General features: G+C 43.3%; 1 protein-coding gene across 1 annotated transcript in view; it reads left to right on the top strand.

The window, feature by feature from the left end:
• Window positions 1-19,887, top strand: part of LOC117874906 (vacuolar protein 8-like) — a 43,129-nt gene that overhangs the window by 17,357 nt on the left and 5,885 nt on the right. Inside the window, exons 7-10 of the mRNA XM_034765586.1 lie at window positions 2,464-2,589; window positions 3,781-3,826; window positions 10,065-10,198; window positions 15,121-15,249. Of these exons, the coding sequence (XP_034621477.1) occupies window positions 2,464-2,589; window positions 3,781-3,826; window positions 10,065-10,198; window positions 15,121-15,249 (435 nt within the window). The remainder of the gene's footprint in view (window positions 1-2,463; window positions 2,590-3,780; window positions 3,827-10,064; window positions 10,199-15,120; window positions 15,250-19,887) is intronic.

Here is a 19,887-nt window from a genome sequence, read left to right as displayed (position 1 = left end):
AAATGAGAGCACTTGTTGGTCTAATTTGCTAGCATATGGAAGCCCTCTTGGAGAAAGGGAGGCCAGCCATGGTATTCCTTGAAGGGATTTTGCTCATAACTGATGCTGTACTCCTCATTTGCCAGTCATTTTGCTTTGGCCATGCATTCTCAACATCAGGAGGCTTGAACAGAAGGGCGGCAGTCAATATAAGCCAGTACCTTCCACAAGCTTCTGTCTTCCGTCATGGAATGTCAATTCAGACCTTTTGACCACATAATTGGTCCCAATTATTGGGAAATACAGTCTGAGCATTAATATCTCATCTCCCCAAGGTCACGTTTCAAGAATCTGTTTTGGAGCATCAAAGGTTGCAGTGAGGTTGCCCCTCTGTAACCCCCTCAGCAGTATTACTGCCCTTAAATTTCCTTATGCTCAAGGAGGTATTTGAAAGACAAGATGGAGCCCTTTTGCGACCCAAACATTATGGTGGAAGATTTTTTTCCTGATCAAGAAGTGGAAACAACCAACCAAGCAAGAGAACGAAAAAACAAAAAAACCACAACAGATTGCTCCATTCCACAAAGTCTGCCAACATGTGTTAATTTCTCCTGGGAGAGAATTTCTCTGCACCCTCCCTTTTTATATTATACAAAGAGTTTGGGCCACATTTATCCCTTCTACAACTCTTTAGAGGCTGTACAAATTACACCAGAGATTAATCTGGTCCATTGACATTAGTGACAGCCAAAATATTTTTGCCATTCCTTCAGGGAGAGTCGCTATGATTAAACTCACTTTGGGACAGTAGAACATACTGCATCATTTGGCTTGAATATGGTTATTTTTTGCTTTGCTGAATGTGGCTGTACCTGTCTAGTCAGTCAGTGCAAGATGACTGCCTTCAGTAATGGCATTGATGCCTTTGGCAGAGGTGGGGGGGCAAATGCTTTTCTCCTGGGTGTGATCCTACTGATCTCTCTTGACATGTCAGCACAATCATTCAGAGTATCTTCAAAGAGGAGTGCAGGCTGGTATAGCCTCGCCCCATGAACAGTTCTATTGAATGTACAATGCATGATTCCTAGAATTTTCCAGATGCCTGCCAAATACAGTCTCATACAGGGGTGAGGCAAGCTTTTATATGTTGCAACAAAGCTTGGAGACATGTCTCTTACAAGCTCTTCATCCTTGTTCTTTATGTCTACTTAACATAGCTACTGCTAGCAACTCAAACTCAAATTTCTCATATAAGTAATTGCTAATGTCTTTAGTCTTAGATGAATATTTCTGCAAGGACACATAGCATATATGTTAAAGCACAGAACTGGGAGTTAAGAGGTTTCAGCTCTATTCCTAGCTTTGTTTGCTAGAACCATTGAGAGTCTTGTGTGGTGGATGCTATATAAATACGTTCCATTAGGTCTAGCAGGAAACAAACAAGCAGCCACTCATGCTGCCATGGCCACTTTGCTAATTTTAGCACATTAGCTCAAGCAGAACTTGTGTGTGTGTGTGTCAATCTGGACTGGGAAGTGCCCTCCCAGAGACACACTGATATAACCCTGAACTGAGAGAGTTTTGTATGTCCAATGGACAAGTAACCCTTGCTTCCCTGCATTCTTAGGTCTCCTTTGAATTCTGCCTATGATTTGAGCAGCTCTGGACATATAACACTGGTTGAGGAGCATGATGTAAATATATTTCATAGCTCTGTGGCTATGCCAGGCTGTCAATGTGTACATACTGTTCTCTTTCAGTCACCCCGTTGCCTGTGTGCATCTTTTCACAGCAAGAGCACTAGGAAGTCTCCCTTGTTATGCCTGAACTACCCTTTTTGCAGAAATGACACCCCGAATGCTGGGATTTGCCAGGAGAAGAGGGGCCAGTATGAGACCATATTTGTGGGTTCTGACAAAATATTTCTTCCCTGATTACATCTAGATTATATTTTGGACCTTTATGTTCTTGCTTAGGGCTATTAACTAGGCTCAGACATGAGTCCAGGGGTGTGGCAGAAAAAAAGTGCCCTGCTTAGAGTGAGCTGTAATAGAATGGACAGAGGAATTTTTGTCTCATGAATGCTCTCCACAATATTTGCCCCAAAGGACATTAAGCTCACTTTCTGTACACTTTGTTTCTTAATAACAAAGAGACGTGTGTCCTGCACATGGAATTAGAAGCCAGGAGCTTTTGCATTCTTATTCCAGTTTTACCACCATCTTCCCCTGTGGCTTTGGGCACGTCACAATCTCTGTCTGAGTTTCTCTCCATTCCCCCCGTCAGCCAGATGTGAGTATTAATACCTACCTACCTCAGAAAGGTGTTTTGGGGTTTAATCAATTTTTGTAAAGCACCTTGAAGTTGAAAAGTACACACTTTTGTCAAAAAAAATGTAAGCGGTTCTCCTGTTGATTTTCACTGTATTGAATAAACACTGTCACAATGACATCTTCTCTCCACCCCCTTCTCTGTTCTTGACAGTATTATAGTTGTGCAGCTTTAAGCAATGTGGCAGCCAACTCTCAGTACCATGAAGCCATGTTGCGAGTTGGGGATCAATTCCTTCTGCGGACACTCATTTCTCTCCTGTCTTCATCTGTGGACAAGGTAAAGTGAAAAAGATAGGGGAGGGAGGTGTGTTATTGTACAGCAGATTTGCTGATCATTCTCCTGAGGTTTCTTTAATTCTGTACGTTACACTCAGCGTGAAGAAGCTACGATGCAACTAGATTGCTTTACACTGTAATTAGGGAGCCCCAGGCAAGTGCAGGGGAGGCTTTGAAACTGCACTTTACTACTGTAAATCCCATAGCATGCAACTGAGATACTTTGCTAGATGTGAGAATTTTAGCACATTTCTGGCAAAGTTATAATTATTGATTGCACTGTGCTTTAAAGATGGAAACAGAGTCGGGCCTGCAGAGCTGGAGTTCAGATCTGGAACCAGGTGTTCCCAAACTTCAGGAGTGTTCACCTTCAGAGATTTGATTTTGCTCATTATAACAGTTACAGTTTGTCACAGACCATAGCTAACACTCCTTCCTGGACACACACTAGGACTTCTGTGAGAGGAGTCCAAGCCTCTGCCACTCTGGGTCCCCAGAGTGTTTCAAGGTTCTGGACTGGCAATTCTCAGGATTTATAAAATACATCTGTAGGGCACTCAAAGTTAGCAGAAGGCCTATAAGGGACATAAGACAATAGCTCTAAGTCAGCCTTGCCTTTTATCCCATCTCACCTTTGACATCTATCCCAGTCCAGCTACCACAATGTTCATGTCGCTAATGATTACTTGGAAACATATCTTACTTTCTTAGACCAGAAGAATATTGATTTATTTCAGGGGAATACAGAGAAAAAGCAAACCAAATAAATTCAGTGCATTCATAGCTGCACCCCCTGACTTTAAGTTATTTCCATCATATAAAGAGTTTGCACTTTGCTTCAATGGTTCTCAGCACCCACACTATACAAATTGTTCCAGCACCCCTGTCCATTCAGTTCATTTGACATTCCTGAGGTAAATCAACACTGAGAATGTACTGTTAGATTCTGGGCAGCATGTGGAAATCCCCTGGATATTGCTAACCTGCTCAACAGTAATGGGTACTTAGTAACAGGTCTGGGTGATGGAAAATTAAGCTGGTGTTGATTCATACCTGTATGTACTGGCCTTCAGCAACCGTTTTTGGAAATGAAATCCCAGAATAAACACTCTGTAGACAGTGTTTATTGGTTTATTTTAGACAACAGGATCAGTTACTGGAGTGCTCACTCTTTTTTTATTGGCACAACCAGGTTTCAAGCCAAGCATGTGTTTGTCTGAGGAACTTGGCCACAAGTGGTGAGTAATGTGTTTGGGAAAAACACTTTTCTCCCCCCACCCCCCCTCTGGGAAAGGACAGCAGGTTGGGGAATTACCTGCTTGTTAGGGACCAATTATGGCTGCCCCACCTGGGTGCAGATGCAGTACAGGGCAAAGGGAGCCCCCTCATCTCCAGCACACCTGTCTAGGAGACACCTATAATTGATAGGGTTGGAGAGTTGTGCTAGCTAATCCTGACTTCAGTGCTCACAGGCCCAGAGATGAAATGTCTGGCCAGGGTATGGATAGAGAGAGAGATCCTTGTGTACTAGCACCAGATTAGCACCTTCAGTTTTTTAAAGTGTAGCAAGTCCCACTGCTAGTTATGCTCCCACCAGCACCCACAAAGCATTAAGCCTGAATAAGGGCATGCGTAGACTGGAGAACACATACCTGGGGCCCAGAGCAGTGGAGCCAGGGCAGCACATGCTTCGGCCCAGGCTGTACAAGCCTACCGGGAACCCTGAGTAATTACTCGTGGGGCTAGGACTTGCTGAAGGGCATCTTGCTGTGGCTTCACTTCTCTGATACCTCTGCTAGCTTAAAGCTACCCAAGCTGCACTCACAAGGTGATTGCCTGAGATGGAGCAAACTGGTTGAAACTATAATAAAGAACAGAATTGCCAGACACACAGATGAATATGATTTGTTGGGGAAGAGTCAACCTGGTTTTTGTAAAGGGAAATCATGCCTCACCAATCTACTAGAATTCTTTGAAGGGGGTCAACAAGCATGTGGACAAGGGGGACCCAGTGGATATAGTGCACTTAGATTTTCAGAAAGCCTTTGACAAGGTCCCTCACCAAAGGCTCTTAAGCAAAGTAAGTTGTCATGGGATAAAAGGGAAGGTGCTCTTATGGATCAGTAATTGGTTAAAAGATAGGAAACAAAGGGTAGGGATAAATGTTCAGTTTTCAGAATGGAGAGAGGTAAATAGTGGTGTCCCACAGGTGTCTGTACAGTACTATTCAACATATTCAGAAATGATCTGGAAAAGGGAATAAACAGTGCGCTGGAAAAATTTGCAGATGATACAAAACTACTCAAGACAGTTAAGTCCAAAGCAGACTGTGAAGAGTTAAAAAGGGATCTCATAAAACTGGGTGACTGGGCAACTAAATGGCAGATGAAATTTAATGTTGATAAATGCAAAATAATGCTGTAGAGGGGTTTGGCTGGAGCTTGTCCCTCTCTAGGACGTCGGGGAACGACCCCACCTCGATACTTCCTTCCACTTGCTGACAGGAAATTAGCGAGGCCATGGGAGTCTCTCGCCACAGCAGCAGTAAAGGCAAACACAGACAGTTATTCTTGCCCGGCCCCTGGTTGACAGGCAATAGTGAGTCAAGGGCTCAGGTCCTCAGGCAGGCGCTGAGCAAACAGTTTATACAATTAGCAGGCCCAGGCCCTGGGTCAGGGCAGGGCAACAGAGAGTCAATGGCTTAGGCCCTCACGCAGGGACTGAGCAAAGGCAGGTAAACAACAAGCCCAGGCCCTTGGCTCAGAGGGGCCTGGGAGAGGGGGAGACTGACACCCACAAGTTGGGTGGCGGGGTGATGCAGGCCCTCCCACTCCATTGTGTCCCAGCCCGGGGCCCTGGCAGCAACAGAAAATCCACTGCTGAGTCAGTGGGGATCCTGGCTGCAACACAGGGACATAGGCTCTTGCAGTGCTGCAGCCAGTCTAGAGTCGGCTGCCCCCGGGCTACTTCTGAACTCCCCTTCTAGAGATACCGGACGGTGTCCTCCAAGGGGTCAGGCACCATGGGGTGCTCTGGGTAACTGGCCAGGGGCAGGCTAGGCAGCTCTTCTGGGCTCTGGTTGGTGTTGGGCATCAGCAGGTCAGGCCAGTCCTTGGGTCCTCAGTTTGCGGGGATCTCCCAGCCGGGAGCTAGGCCAGAGTCGTCTAGCCTCTCCGGCAGCTGCTCTCCAAGTGAGCTCTGGATCCCTCCTTTTCTACTTCCTGTCCTGATCCTCTGGGAGGTGGGCTCAAAACTCTCTGGCCGGCCCCGCACACACTGGTGTCCGGAGGGGCTCGACCCTCTCTGGGGCGGCAGGGAACCACACTGCCTTGCTACAAACGCACACTGGAAAACATAATCCCAACTATACATATAAAATGATGTGGTCTAAATAGCTGTTACCACTCAAGAAAGAGATGTTGGAGTCATTGTGGATAGTTCTCTGAAAACATCCTCTCAATGTGCAGCGGCAGTCAAAAAAGCAAACAGAATGTTGGGAATCATTAAGTAAGGGGTAGAGAAGACAGAAAATATCATACTGCCTCCATGAAAAGGAAAAACACAAAACACACAGTCAATCTGTGGAACTCTTTGCCAGAGGATGTTGTGAAGGCCAAGACTATAACAGGGTTCAAAAAAGAACTGGATAAGTTCATGGATGATAGGTCCATCAATGGCTATTAGCCAGGATGGGCAGGCATGGTGTCCCTAGCCTCTGTTTGCCAGAAGCTGAGAATGGGCAACAGGGGATGGATCACTTGATGTTTACCTGTTCTGTTCATTCCCTATGGGGCACCTGACATTGGCCACTGTCGGAAGACAGGATACTGGGCTAGATGGACCTTTGGTCTGACCCGGTATGGCCGTTCTTATGTTCTTAGAATGTCACTTGAGATTGCTGCTTAGGTAGTGTGCTACTGCCACCTCCTCCACCTGAGCACGGCTTTGCCTTTCGTGAAGCATAATTTAGCCCTACATATTTGCCATCAAACTCTATTTACACATACGATACATGTTTTTAAAATACACATTTCGGCTGGAAGAAGGGGAAGGGAAGCCTCACACCCTGCTGTGCAGCAGTGTCCTTTAGAGCAAGCCTGTGTCTAGAAAATCTAGGTGGGCTTCTTCACATACAGAATGAACATACTAAGATCTCATGGAAGCCTTTTGCACTGCTTGTACTAGTCCATAAGTGTAACTGTCCTTTATGGATTCAGTAGAGGCTCTGACTCCATCTGCTGGCTGTCTGGAGGATACCCACACTGCCAGAAAAGTACTAACACAAAACCGATACCAGGGATGATGAGTGAAGTACAGTGTAAGAACCTAAACAGAACAGAACTATCCCTACCAGGGTTAGCAGGAGTTTTACTTCCAAACCCTGTAATATTTGCACATTGCTTTCTGTTTGTGTGGCAGAAGGCCACAAGAGTGTTGGCTAATGAAGGATGCAGTGACAATTTCTACTAAAGAAATAGCTGGGAATCTATGATAGAAAAGCGGCAGTATTTCTATGATGGCATTTACACTGCATATAGTTTATGAAGTGATTTGGAGCCTTCAGGATGAAAGTCATTGTGACGGGTTGGATCACAGAAACCCCTTTGGGAGCTGCCCCCTGATATGCCAAGACTACTTCTATCCCTGTTTTCCCTGCCAGCTCAGGACTCCAGCACCCTGTCTTGCTGAGCCAGACACTCCCGTCTGCTCCAACACAGACCCAGGGTCTGAATTACTTGCCCCAAAGCTGCAGGTATATCTGAAAACAGCTCACAGAAGTGTGCTTGTCTTTAGCACTCAGATGTCCAACTCCCAATGGGTTCTAAACCCAAATAAATCCATTTTATCCTGTATAAAGCTTATGCAGGGTAAACTCATAAATTGTTCGCCCTCTATAACACTGATAGAGAGATATACACGGCTGTTTGCTCCCCCAGGTATTAATACATACTCTGAGTTAATTAATAGGTAAAAAGTGATTTTATTAAATACAGAAAATAGGATTTAAGTGGTTCCAAGTAGTAACATACAGAATAAAGTAAGTCACCAAGCTAAATAAAATAAAATGCACAAATCTATGTCTAATCAAACTAAATATAGATAATCTCACCCTTAGAGATGCTTCAGTAAGTTTTTTCCTCAGACTGGTCACTTTCCAGGCCTGGACACAATTCTTTCCCCTGATACAGCTCTTGTTCCAGCTTAGGTGGTAGCTAGGGGATTCTTCATGATGGCTCCTCTCTCCCCTCTTTGTTCTGTTCCACCCTTTTATATATCTTTTGCATAAGGCGGGAACCCTTTGTCCCTCTGGGTTTCCACCCCCTCACTGGAAAAGCACCAGATTAAAGATGGATTCCAGTTCAGGTGACATGATCACATGTCACTGCAAGACTTCATTACCGACTTGCCAGCACACACATAGGCCTTAGCTACACTTAGGACTTCCCAGCGCTGCTGCGGCAGCGCTGTGAAGTGCGAGTGTAGTTGCGCCACCAGCGCGGCAAGAGCTCTCTCGCAGCACTGTAAGTACGCCACCTCTCCGAGGGGAATAGCTTGCAGCGCTGCGAACCAACATGCAGCGCTGCAGGCTCGGATTACACTCACGCTTTACAGCGCTGCACTCGCGGCGCTCGGGGGGGGGGGGGCGTTTTCACACCCCTGAGCGCAGCAAGTTGCAGCGCTGTACAGCGCCAGTGTAGCCAAGGCCATATACAGGAAGACTCACAGGTAAAACACAGCTATCTGCAGACAATGGTCCTAGTTAATGGGAGTCATCAAGATTCCAAACCACCATTAATGGCCCACACTTTGCATAATTACAATAGGCCCTCAGAGTTATATTTCATATTTCTAGTTTCCGATACAAGAGTGGTACATTTATACAAATAGGATGATCACACTCAGTAGATTATAAGCTTTGTAATGATACCTTACAAGAAACCTTTTGCATGAACCATATCCCAGTTACATTATATTCACTTATTATCAGATTTTTATAAAACCATATAGACTGCAATGTCACAGCCATTATGTAAGTGTACATTTTAATTATAAATTTCTCTGCAACAGTTGATCACTGTAACTAGCTGTCTAAAAAATAAGCTTCGGTCTGTGATAGTGCAGAGGTATAAGACCAGTTGTACATGTACCTAGTAGATCAATTGTTTTCATCCTCCCTCCTCCTTTTTGAAATGCCACCTATTCCCATCCCTCACTCAAACATCCCTTGTGCGATTACTGTTCCTGCACCAGTCATGGCCTAGATCTCTGAAATGTATTCAGGGTCTTTTCTTCATTCCGCCACATTAGATTTTTAAATCATAAACAGGTGTCATTTTAATTTGGTTTTACAAATATTTTAGGGCAATTCTCATGAGCAGTTTCTTCTGTATCTCCTCTGTACTGTACATCTAAAGCAAGTACTTCACTAATACGTCTTATTTAGTACGGTGCAATTTAGTTCAGTCGGTAGGGAACTAATTTTAAGAGCTCTCCTCTCTGATCCACTCATTTTGCTCCCACAGCTCCCAGCCTGCCTTCGAGTTTGTTACTCCAGGACTGCCAAGCTGTGTGTGTGTTTGTGGTACGACAAATGAGCCCTTTCCCTTCTGTGTCAATACGTCTAAAGTCACATGACCACGTCTCCCAAATTTTCTCTTTTGGGAAGAGATGTTCTTCAGTTATTTTACGAGACTGAAGACCAAATTGGAGCAGTTTCTTGGCTTCCTTTCAAAGGAGGAAAAGAAATATCATTTTGGATGCTTTGGGACAGAAACTAGGCATGTCCTTGACAAGTGTCTTCGAATGGATGGTTTATTTATTGATTTAAAATTACAAAATGGGAAGTGTTCTTCCAAAGAATCAAGGATCAAAACCTTGTCTCATTCCATCCCTTTGTACCACTCCGGCAGTGGCAGGAAACGCTAAAGCAATGGAAAAATTGTCTAGACAGGCTCTGTATCTCCAACAGCTCCCCCCCCCCCAGTCCTCGTGAACTTTAACTCATTCCAGCTAAACTCATTTCAAACATGGTTTGGTCAACCAAACAAGGCCAAAGTGCTTTCAAAGCTATATTCAAATATGGGTCCATACTACTCCTCCAGACACAGTGTTGGTAGAGGGAGACAGAACAGAAAAGCATGATTTTTATAACCTGGTAAAACACAATTTGGCCCTTCCTGGACAGGGATATATATAAAAGCAGCAAAGAGTCCTGTGGCACCTTATGGACTAACATCCACGGTATTCACCCACGAAAGCTCATGCTCCAATACGTCTGTTAGTCTATAAGGTGCCACAGGACTCTCTGCTGCTTTTACAGATCCAGACTAACCCGGCTACCCCTCTGATAAGGGATATATATATCACCATTCAGCCATAAGTCTAACATTCATGAAAACAGCACCATAATTGTGCCATACACCTTCTAACAACAATTTACCCCACACTGAGCTGCTTTGTCATTCTTCCAAACAGTGAACATTCAGGCTGACATCATTGCTATGGACATCCTGCCCAAGCTGCTGTATCTCCTTGCATCTAGCAATTCAGATGTTCAACAAGCTTCTATTGGACTCCTCTGGATATTATCCCAACACCCAGCCAACCAGGTAGGGATGATAGTTGCTGAATAGCAGGGGTTCTTGCCACTGCCTGGGATAAAACTTCTAATACTCCTAACTAAGTAATGCTATGGCAACAATGTTAATGTTGCATATAATGAATTGCTGATATAAATACTTGATGTGCAAATCTCCATAGAAAAACAGAAAGGGCCTTCCCAAAGGGGTCAAGGGTTAGCTACCGCCAGGGGCGGCTCTATGTTTTTTGCCTCCCCAAGCAAGGCAGGCAGGTGGCTTTCGGCCTGCGGGAGGTCTGCTGGTAACGCGGATTTGGCGGCATGCATGCGGGAGGTTCACCAGTCCCATGGCTAGCCGCCGCCGAATTGCCGCCAAAGCCGCGGGACTGGCAGACCTCCCGCAGGCATTCCTCCAAACTGCTGCCCTCACGGCAACCAGCAGGCCACCCCCCGCGGCTTGCCGCCCCAGGCACATGCTTGGTGCGCTTGTGCCTGGAGCCGCCCCTGGCTACTGCAATTGCACCTGAACAGTTATTTAATATCGGGATTGTGTGGGTTGAGGGGGACCCAGTGGACATTGAGTTTAGTCCTTTGTGTTGTAGAGCAGCTGTATAAGAAGAAGGCCACTCACACCAGCCCACACTCTACTGACCACTACATTCCAAGCATTGCAGGGCTAGTGACTTGGGGCTTGTTTACACTGGCAATTAACAGCGCTGCAACTTTCTCACTCGGGGTGTGAAAAAAAAACACCTCCCTACGTGCAGCAAGTTGCAGCACTGTAAAGCGCCAGTGTAAACAGTGCCCCAGCGCTGGGAGCCACGCCCCTCATTGAGGTGGTTTTTTTAGAGCACTGTGCACCGTGACCATACAAGGTATGTTAAAGCGCTGTTGCTTTGCGGCTAAGGGATTTTTTAGGAGGGAGGATGAATGGCAGGACACAGAATAGTATGCTGAGAGATAGAGACCATCAGGTCAGAGAAAGAAAGCTACATCTTATCTACAGTGCTCAGCATAGTAATTTAGGGCTTGTCTACACAGGGACACTCAGGAAAGTTCAAATGAATTGATCTCTTTTGAAGAACCGCTAAGCTAAAGCAAACAAGGCCACTGTACTTCTGAATGAGAGCATCCACGCTGGGGTTTAAGATGTGTTAATTGTTCCTTTGTGGACAACCCATTAGTTAGATTTGGCTATTTTGTTCAAGGTAAACAGCACCACAAACGGTGAAAGGTTATTGCTAATGCCTGAGAACATGAAAGCAAAACTGATTAGAAGTAGATTATAAAAACAAACAAAACAAAATTGGTATTTTCTTTGTTGATGCAGAAAGAAATGCAAAAGTAAACAAATATAAGATAGTGAAAAGCAACATCTATACAATAATTTCCATTACAATAGCTGACGGTGTCAGTAGTCACGAGTAAGGAAATTTTAAAATAGGATTTTTAAGCTAACAATCTCTTAAGTCAGTTAGCGTTTAAGGATGTCAAGCAAAAAAAAAGTGAAAGCCTATCATATGATGTAGCTTTTTACAATAGTGACAAGATAATCTGACTACCCAAGGCTTGTTTTAGGGGCTTTTAGTGGCTAATTACTGAAAGAAATTCATGCTGGCTTGAAACTCCCACTGGGAACTGCAGACCTAGTGCTTTGTACATCAATTGATCTTGCACATTCAGCACAGCATGGTTAAAATTATGCCTCCTACAACTTAGTAGTGTGCTGGGAAAGGCGAGAAGATGCACTGCCCAAGCAGAAGTGCCTGGAGGCATGATGTCTTTGAAAGGCATGATGCTTATTATTTATTTGAATTGTATTAGCACAAGGGATCCTAGTCATGGATCTGGGCCCCATTGTTTGAGGCACTGTATGCACAGAATGAAAAGTTGGTCCCCGTCCCAAAGAGTTTACAATTTAAATAAGTGAAGTCAATGGGGTTACTAAAGTGTTACTCAATGGTCAGAATCAGGTCAGAATTTTACCTCAGTAATAAAGCTGTTAATTTTCCAAGAAAGCACCTCTTGCAGTTCAACCTTCCCCTCCCCCTCACAGGCTATGCATACAACCTATCCCCTTCATGGCTTCTAAAATGTGTGTTTGTCAAGTATTTCAATCAACCCCCCATCACATCCTGTCTGCACACAGCTGGAGCATTCAACATGACCAGAGGTTCAAAGTGGTTACACCAACAATGAAACAGTCAAACCATCCAACAGGGGAAGGGTAATATGTGGGTCTGCAATAGGACACTTGGAAGTGAAATGTCATCTCAAGGGTATATTCTCTGGTGAGAAGTGTTTGCATTTTGAAATTTATTTTAGTGAGCAAACATCACTGTCACTGGCTGTTGAATGTTGCTGCATTGTGAGATTCCACTCTGAGTATCTAGACAAGGGTCTTATCCATTGTCCCTTGTTTCCCTCCCTCCCCCCTCACCCTTTCTAGCCTATTTTTCAGCTCTTTTCAAGGTTTCCTTCTCTGGCCTGGTCTGAATTCTGAGTGAATTAGAGGGACTGTTCCCTGGGAACAGCAGTAGGAAAACAAACCACAGAACAAAGCTAACATTTACAAGTAAATGAAGTAATGCTTGAGTCATTACAAATACTGGCCAATATACAATAGGGTAAAATTTATCTTCCCTTTAGTTACCGTGGATTTGATCAGATGGAATGTTTCATGGAGGCTTCATTCCTTAATAGAAAGCCGCTCTGTGATTCACTGGCTTGGCCATTGCATTGGCTCATGGTGAGCATGCAACATAACACTGAATTAGCTTCCCCACTGCAAAGAGAATTCTGTTCAGTTCTGTCAAGAGCAATCCAGTCCCAACGCCCTAAGAAAGAGGTTGGGTGTTATAATAAAGGGCCTTTTCAGCATGAGGTGAAGCCATGTTTGTTAGAGCAAGGGATCAGGGCTCAGAACACATGGGTTCTAGTCCCAGTTCTGCCACTGACTAATTTGTTCTAGGACACAAAGTAACTTTGCTTCTCTGCATCTCAGTTTCACCATCTGTAAAATGGGAATAATATTTATCCTTGGCTAGCACACTTCACTAGATGATCTCAGAGTGCTTTACAAAGGCCAGGTATCAAAATGATAAAAACAATTGCTGCTGGAATGGTTTCTCTGACCAGTGTGGATTAGGATCTTTTTTCATTTCCAACTGTTTGAGTCTGGGGAAGAAGTTTGGCCAATACTCATCTGAATCTGTTCACCCATTTTCTACTGAGAATGCTGCCTCTGTGGCTCTCCCTCACTGAACAGAGGATCACAATAATGAACTTGGAATGAAATCTGTGTCTCACACATATAATTGCAAAATACTGCAGGCCCATCAGAATTGAGTGTTCTAATACCTACCATCAGATGGGATAGTGATCAAATGTATATCCTACATGTATGAGAAAGATTGGCAGTGGACCCATTCATGTACTGTAAGAATTCATTTTTGGTCTGCACTCAGTTAAAAGGCCCGAGCTGCCTCTCCTGCTGATGTAAGTTGGGAGTGGCTCCACTGAAGTCAATTGGAGTTACACAGGTTAAAAAGAGTCAAACCTACTGTATCCAAAATTGTCTTTACAGTTAATTGAACGCATTCTAGCTAGCTAAGATTAGGTGAGTTGTGTGTATGAAGACAGGGAAAGACATCGCTAGTGAAATTCACAAGCATATATCTGTATATACCACATCCTGATTGAAACCTAACATGTAGACATCTGAGGTTGTTAAGTCATACTTTGTTCCCCGAGTTTAACCATCGTGCTGTACTTTGGATTTGTCTTCTTTCATGTTTTGCTTCAGCATTTCACCTTGTGACTGTGTTTGGAATGGATGCATTTGAAGATGTCAGTCAATATCAAGTGAAAATAAAATACCCCTTTTGTAACAACCTACAAATCAGGAAAGATGCAATTTAAACTGATTTTTAAAGACATCTAACTTTGATGCTGCTTCAAGGAGCCTGACATTTCCAAAACTCCAGTGTAATGTCTTTCATCTCCATACGTATGCTGGGTTAAAGATTTAGTACATCCTTGCTAGCAAGCCTCAGTTTCTAAACAGTATGAATAAAGAAGTACATTACTGACTCTACACAAAGTACTGTCAAATGCCCAAAGCAAACAGACTGAAAGAACAGAGAAATGTTTTCTTTGCTAACCTTTTAGCTACAATATGATCTTAGGTATTGCTTGCAACTATGGGTCTAATCCAAAACCGATTAAGTCAGTGTGAGAGTTTTCCCTCCAGTTCACCTTACTGAAAAACAATATATAAGTTCATATTAATACCAGGGAGACTTGGTGGCCAACAATTCCAAACTTGGAGCTAGGGTCCGATCCCACTGGTATTAGAGAAGCCTGGAAGTTCAGCAAGGGGTAAGCTTTCTGAAAGGCCTTTAAATATCAATAGAAGAGCAGAGAAACCAGTATACCATTTTGAACAGGGTCTTTTTTAAAGGAATTTCAGGAATGTGATTGTAAAAAGTGCCTGATCACAAACTGATTACAAAAATTAGTTTGTTTAAAACAAATCAAGTTGACCATATCTGTCTAATGTAAAGATTGCTGAATGACCTACCTCTTCCATTCACCATTACCCAGAGCACTGCCCTTCTCAGTCACAATCGCATGCCTCCCTTTACTACAGCTATTCCTGAGCTGGCACTGTAATATTTTATAAGTATTTGATAGGATTTGTCAGCTGGAAATGAGGAGTATCAGCCAGTACCATCGGACCATCCACCTCTCCACAGACCACCAGCATATGTTATGTGTAACAGGAGCGGTCAATGGACCACAATTTGAGAACGACAGTGCTAAACTACAGCTAGTTTAAAACAGCTGAAAGTTGAGCTGGGGTAGTCCTACCCATGACATAACATGGAGTCACATCACATGCTTTAGCACTGTCATTATCAGCAGTGATTGAATGGCTTGTTGCTCTTGCAGGATGCTCTGATGCATGGAGAGGTGCTGCAGAACCTGGGGATGCTATTGTTAACTCACCCAACGGACCCAGGCATTGTTGGTCACACTGCCAGTATCATAAAAAATCTGAGCCTTTGCAAAACCATACAGGTGAGTAGCAGTTTTTCTTCACTGAATTCCACACTGGAAGGCTGCACTTCCAGCTATGTCAGATAAGAGTTACTCACACCAAAGAATGGCTTTTAAAATCATAGGCAAAAAAAGTCTTACACTCTGGGCCTGCTCCTGTTCCCACTGAAGTTAGTGGCAAAATTCCCAGGAGTGTACAAGTGGGCAGGATCTGATGCTGCACATTAAAAGTTGCGTCTTTTATCTCTGTTTCCGTAGTTACATAGTATTAAATGTCATGGGAAAAAATAAATATTTAACTTGTCATACAGGCCAGTGATAGAGTCTCATGGTTTTAATAGCTACATTTTTCATCTAGGGCAGTGATACTCAGACCTCAGTGGTTCAGGAGCCAAATCAGTGATCAACATTACCCAAAAGAGCCACAGTACAGTGAATTCATTGTTTCATTTACTATATAAAAGGAAGGATTTTATATACATATTTATACACACACACACAGGTCAGTCATTTTGCTGTGAGAATTATATAACATTATTCTCACAGCAAAATAACTGACCAAGTATTGTTTTGTCAACTTGAATTAGTTAATAACATAGTAGAAGCAGCCTGATTGCTTAATAATTAAATCACACAGTGTTTCAATATCTTGTACTGCAAAGAGCCTCATGAGACACATTAAAGAGCCACTTGCATCTCATGAGCCTCAGTCTGAGTATCACTGATCTAGGGATATGTATAGCAGGGCGGTTTCAGGCACAGAGAGATTTAGTGACTTGCCAAAGTCACCCAGAAGATCTGAGGCTGAGTGAGAATTGAATCCTCATCTTCCAAATCCTAGTCCAGTGGATTAACCACAAGACAATCCTTCCTTTTTATAATGGATGTCTGTGGCTAAATATTTGTGGGGTCCAACATTTATCTGATTTCCCTGGTGTTTGGATAATATTATTCCAGCATTCCATTCATCCAGGTCAAAAAAGTACACAAACCCCAGGCAAAAGAAAACACAGCCTTGCAGGGGTGCTGGAACAATTTGTATAGTGCAGGTGCTGAGAGCTATTGAACCAAACTGTAAACCCTGTATATGATGGCATCCACTTCAAGCCAGCGTGTCCTCCCGCATCCCCAGCACCACTAGTTCTAACACCTATGGTGCCTCGTATCTCTCAACCGTTTCCCAAAGTCCTGCTTTTTTCCTTCCAGAAACTTTCCTAAATCCTCCTTCCTGTCTAAAAAGCCTAAACAAAGCCAGACTTTGTAGTTCTCCTAGGCCGGTGATTGAGGAAATTCAGAAACAAAGCTAGCATAGGATGTCATGGTCTCTCCCTGGGGCTTTCAGTGCTTTGCAAAGCTTTTGCGCCACTCTTCTAATAACACTCATCCCTTCCCATGAGATGAAGGATGCTTCAATACATACAAGTTTAGAGTTACTCTGTATCTATTACTTTCAAGTAGGTAAGTATAATTTGTACTCTTCTGTACAGGAAAAGCCTGTAGCACCACATTCCAATAAGTCTTCTAATTACGCAGTATAAATTAACATATAGCAAATCCCATATGCTCCTTCAAATTCCATGGCTTCATGCTCATAAGCCAGGCTGTTTCTTGATAGCTAAAGAGACGAGCCATTGAAGATTAGAAGCATAGGTTTGGGATGTTGGCATCCATATGAGGAGAGATTTAAAAGCCTGAGATTAGAAAGAGGCTAACATTGATTATTCAAATGAAAAGAAGAGGTATATAAAGTAATGTGTTACTTATAACTGCCAAATTGCTTATAACCATCGGTACTGCTTGATGCATCTCCAGTTCTGATGAAATCCTCATCCATGCATTCATTTCCTCACCCCTTTACTATTGAGGCTCAGTTCTCTCGGGCCACCTTCCTACTTTTACAGGGAAATACAATCACATTATCCACACCCTCAAACAACTCCACTGGCTTCCCATTTGATCCAGTTCAATGTTTTTCTTGTTTTTGAAAGACCTCTCTGTGCCTGCTTTACTCTCTTTGTCCTTCCTTCAGTTGTGTTGCACTAGGTTCCTTTCTGTCTCTGCACATAATCTGATTAGTTCTGGTGCAAGAGCCTTCTCTGCAGCTCTGAACTTTGGACACATTTTCCTGCCTCACTGACTCATCTCATTTCAAACCTGGAAACCTACCTTTCCTTCCTTTTCTGCATCTTAATATCTCTTTCCTACTGCTTTCATTCTTCATTTAACTTTATAGAGTACAGCATGGGATACAGCTTATTTTATATTGCAGTGTTTGTCTCATAAAGTTGTATTTTATTATAAATAGAGAAAACTAGTCTTGCATTCCTCTTTCCTGTCTTCCATAACACGAGAGCACACTCATTTAAATGGGAAGATACATGTGAAAGAAAGACTTTGATATAAACGTATGGAACTCACTGTTGCTGAACATTAGGATAAATATCTTAGCAAGATTAAAACAGATTAGAAATCTGAATGTCTAACAACAGCCTCTTCAGATACAGTATCTGACAAAAATTATAAGGTTTCACAAGCTTCATGGTTCAAGGCAGAAAACTGATCACAAGTTAGGGCCGAAAAGGGAATTCCCCCCAACCTCACATTATGAAAATCAGTTTCCTTCTAATGAACCGAGCCAGACCAGAGTCCAGTAGTTCATAATGTGTGCAACAAGCATTGAAGTTACAAATCACCAAAATCACAAATCACAGCCATTCTAGGTAGTTGTGCTATCACCTGTAACAGACAAATATATGCCTCCGAACTGAAGCCCTGGAGGAAGAGTAAAGGAAGGTCCTCATTTTCAAAGTTTGTATGTTACAAGGAGATGTGTTTATATCATTTTGAGTCTAAGCATTTGTTATTTGATGAATAGGGGGCTCATTTAATTTTATAAAAGCTTTGCCATTCACCTTAAAAAAATATTTACCATGTAGACTAATGTGTTAGTCTTCTGCCCCAATGCACATGTAACCCCATTGACCTTAATAGTAGTGTATCAAGACCCCATTGTCCACCCCGAGGAATTGCCCCCAAACCAATTAAGGGTCTTTGTCACAAAAAACAAACAAAAACAAACAAACAAAAGCCCCCTTTATGCCAACAGGGTACACAAGTATTGTGGTTGAACTTGAATAGCAGCAGAGTCTTGATTAACCTGGTCCCCTTCACCCTATGGGCAACCAGGAAACAATTTATACAAAAAGTTATGTTCAATGGCTTAATATACATTTGCTTTGCCTAGGAATAACCCACTTTCCTGACAGCTGTAGAGAGCTTCCCCTGGAAATCCTTTTCCTGCATTCTGGAGAAGATGCGTCTTTCTGCCCTTTTTATGAGTTCCTGATTAGGTGATAACTCTTGTTACAGACCTGGCTGAATCCCCTTTTAGTGCATGGTCACCAGTCTGTTGTAATGGAACCAACCTTTGGATCCCATCAGCTACCAAGCCAGCAGGGTTTGGGCACAGTTCAGACACTGTTTGTAGCGCTAGGTTGCTAAAGTACACTCCACAATGTAGACACGCTGTCACCCTTCCTTGAGAGGCGGGACTCCACAGTCCAACCGCTCTAGGTGCTGAAACCAGTGATGAGACTTCTCAGACTCCCCAGTCACTTACTCATGCCCCCTATAGTTCCACCTTGCCAAGGGCACCACAGTTTATAGTTTAACTTCCCAGGAACTACAGGGCAGAGTAAGGAACACAGGCTTTGCACAGGAGTCCCTAAAGTCACAGTAACTTTTATCCTTGAAGCACACAGGAGTTACAGATCTTACGGAAAAATAACAAAAAGCCCATACACGCTCTCCCGAGTCTGTGCTCACACCTATTTGTGAGTCCTAGGCCAGGGAGGGTACACTGGAGCTGGAGCAGATCCTGCCCTTCGATAAGATTTCTGTGTTCTCTATCATGTTACTAACTCATATGCTGTAAAGCTCCAGTCAGGCACTTACCAAAGTCCAAACTGGGAAAACGACACTGACATGCTCAAAATGTAGGTCACATGTTTCACAAGGATGGTTATGCTGTCAATTGGAGGTCACATGTTATTACAGACATGTACAGATACCAAGCCATCACAACTCTCCCCGCTATCATTGTTTTACGTGCAGCGAGGAATCCAGGTATTCTCTTGTTACCTTCTCACAGCTGAGAGAAGGAACTCCTGCCCATTTGCATGTCAGGAGCTCCACCCTGTAGGACCCACCAAATCTGACCAGGATCTGAAGGTTGAAATGATAGTTCCTCAAACCTCTTCCAGTGGTCTAAACCCATCCTTGTGGCCTAGCCATGCCAATGGGATTTTCTTCCAGTGAGAAAATTAGGGCAGAGGGTGGGTTTCATGGTCCTTGGGTTTAGAAGAACTTGTATCCAAGGAAGAACTTTTATTAAAAAGTTTCATAGGATGCTAGTAAAAAGAAGAACAGGAGTACTTGTGGCACCTTAGAGACTAACAAATTTATTAGAGCATAAGCTTTCGTGGACTACAGCCCACTTCTTCGGATGCATCCGAAGAAGTGGGCTGTAGTCCACGAAAGCTTATGCTCTAATAAATTTGTTAGTCTCTAAGGTGCCACAAGTACTCCTGTTCTTCTTTTTACTAGCATCCTATGAAACTTTTTAATAAAAGTTCTTCCTTGGATACAAGTTCTTCTAAA

This window comes from Trachemys scripta, chromosome 3 (genome assembly GCF_013100865.1).
Source record: "Trachemys scripta elegans isolate TJP31775 chromosome 3, CAS_Tse_1.0, whole genome shotgun sequence".
Taxonomy (NCBI): Eukaryota; Metazoa; Chordata; order Testudines; family Emydidae; genus Trachemys; species Trachemys scripta.
Note: the sequence above shows the minus strand (reverse complement) of the source record. Positions and strands in the feature narration are given on the sequence as shown.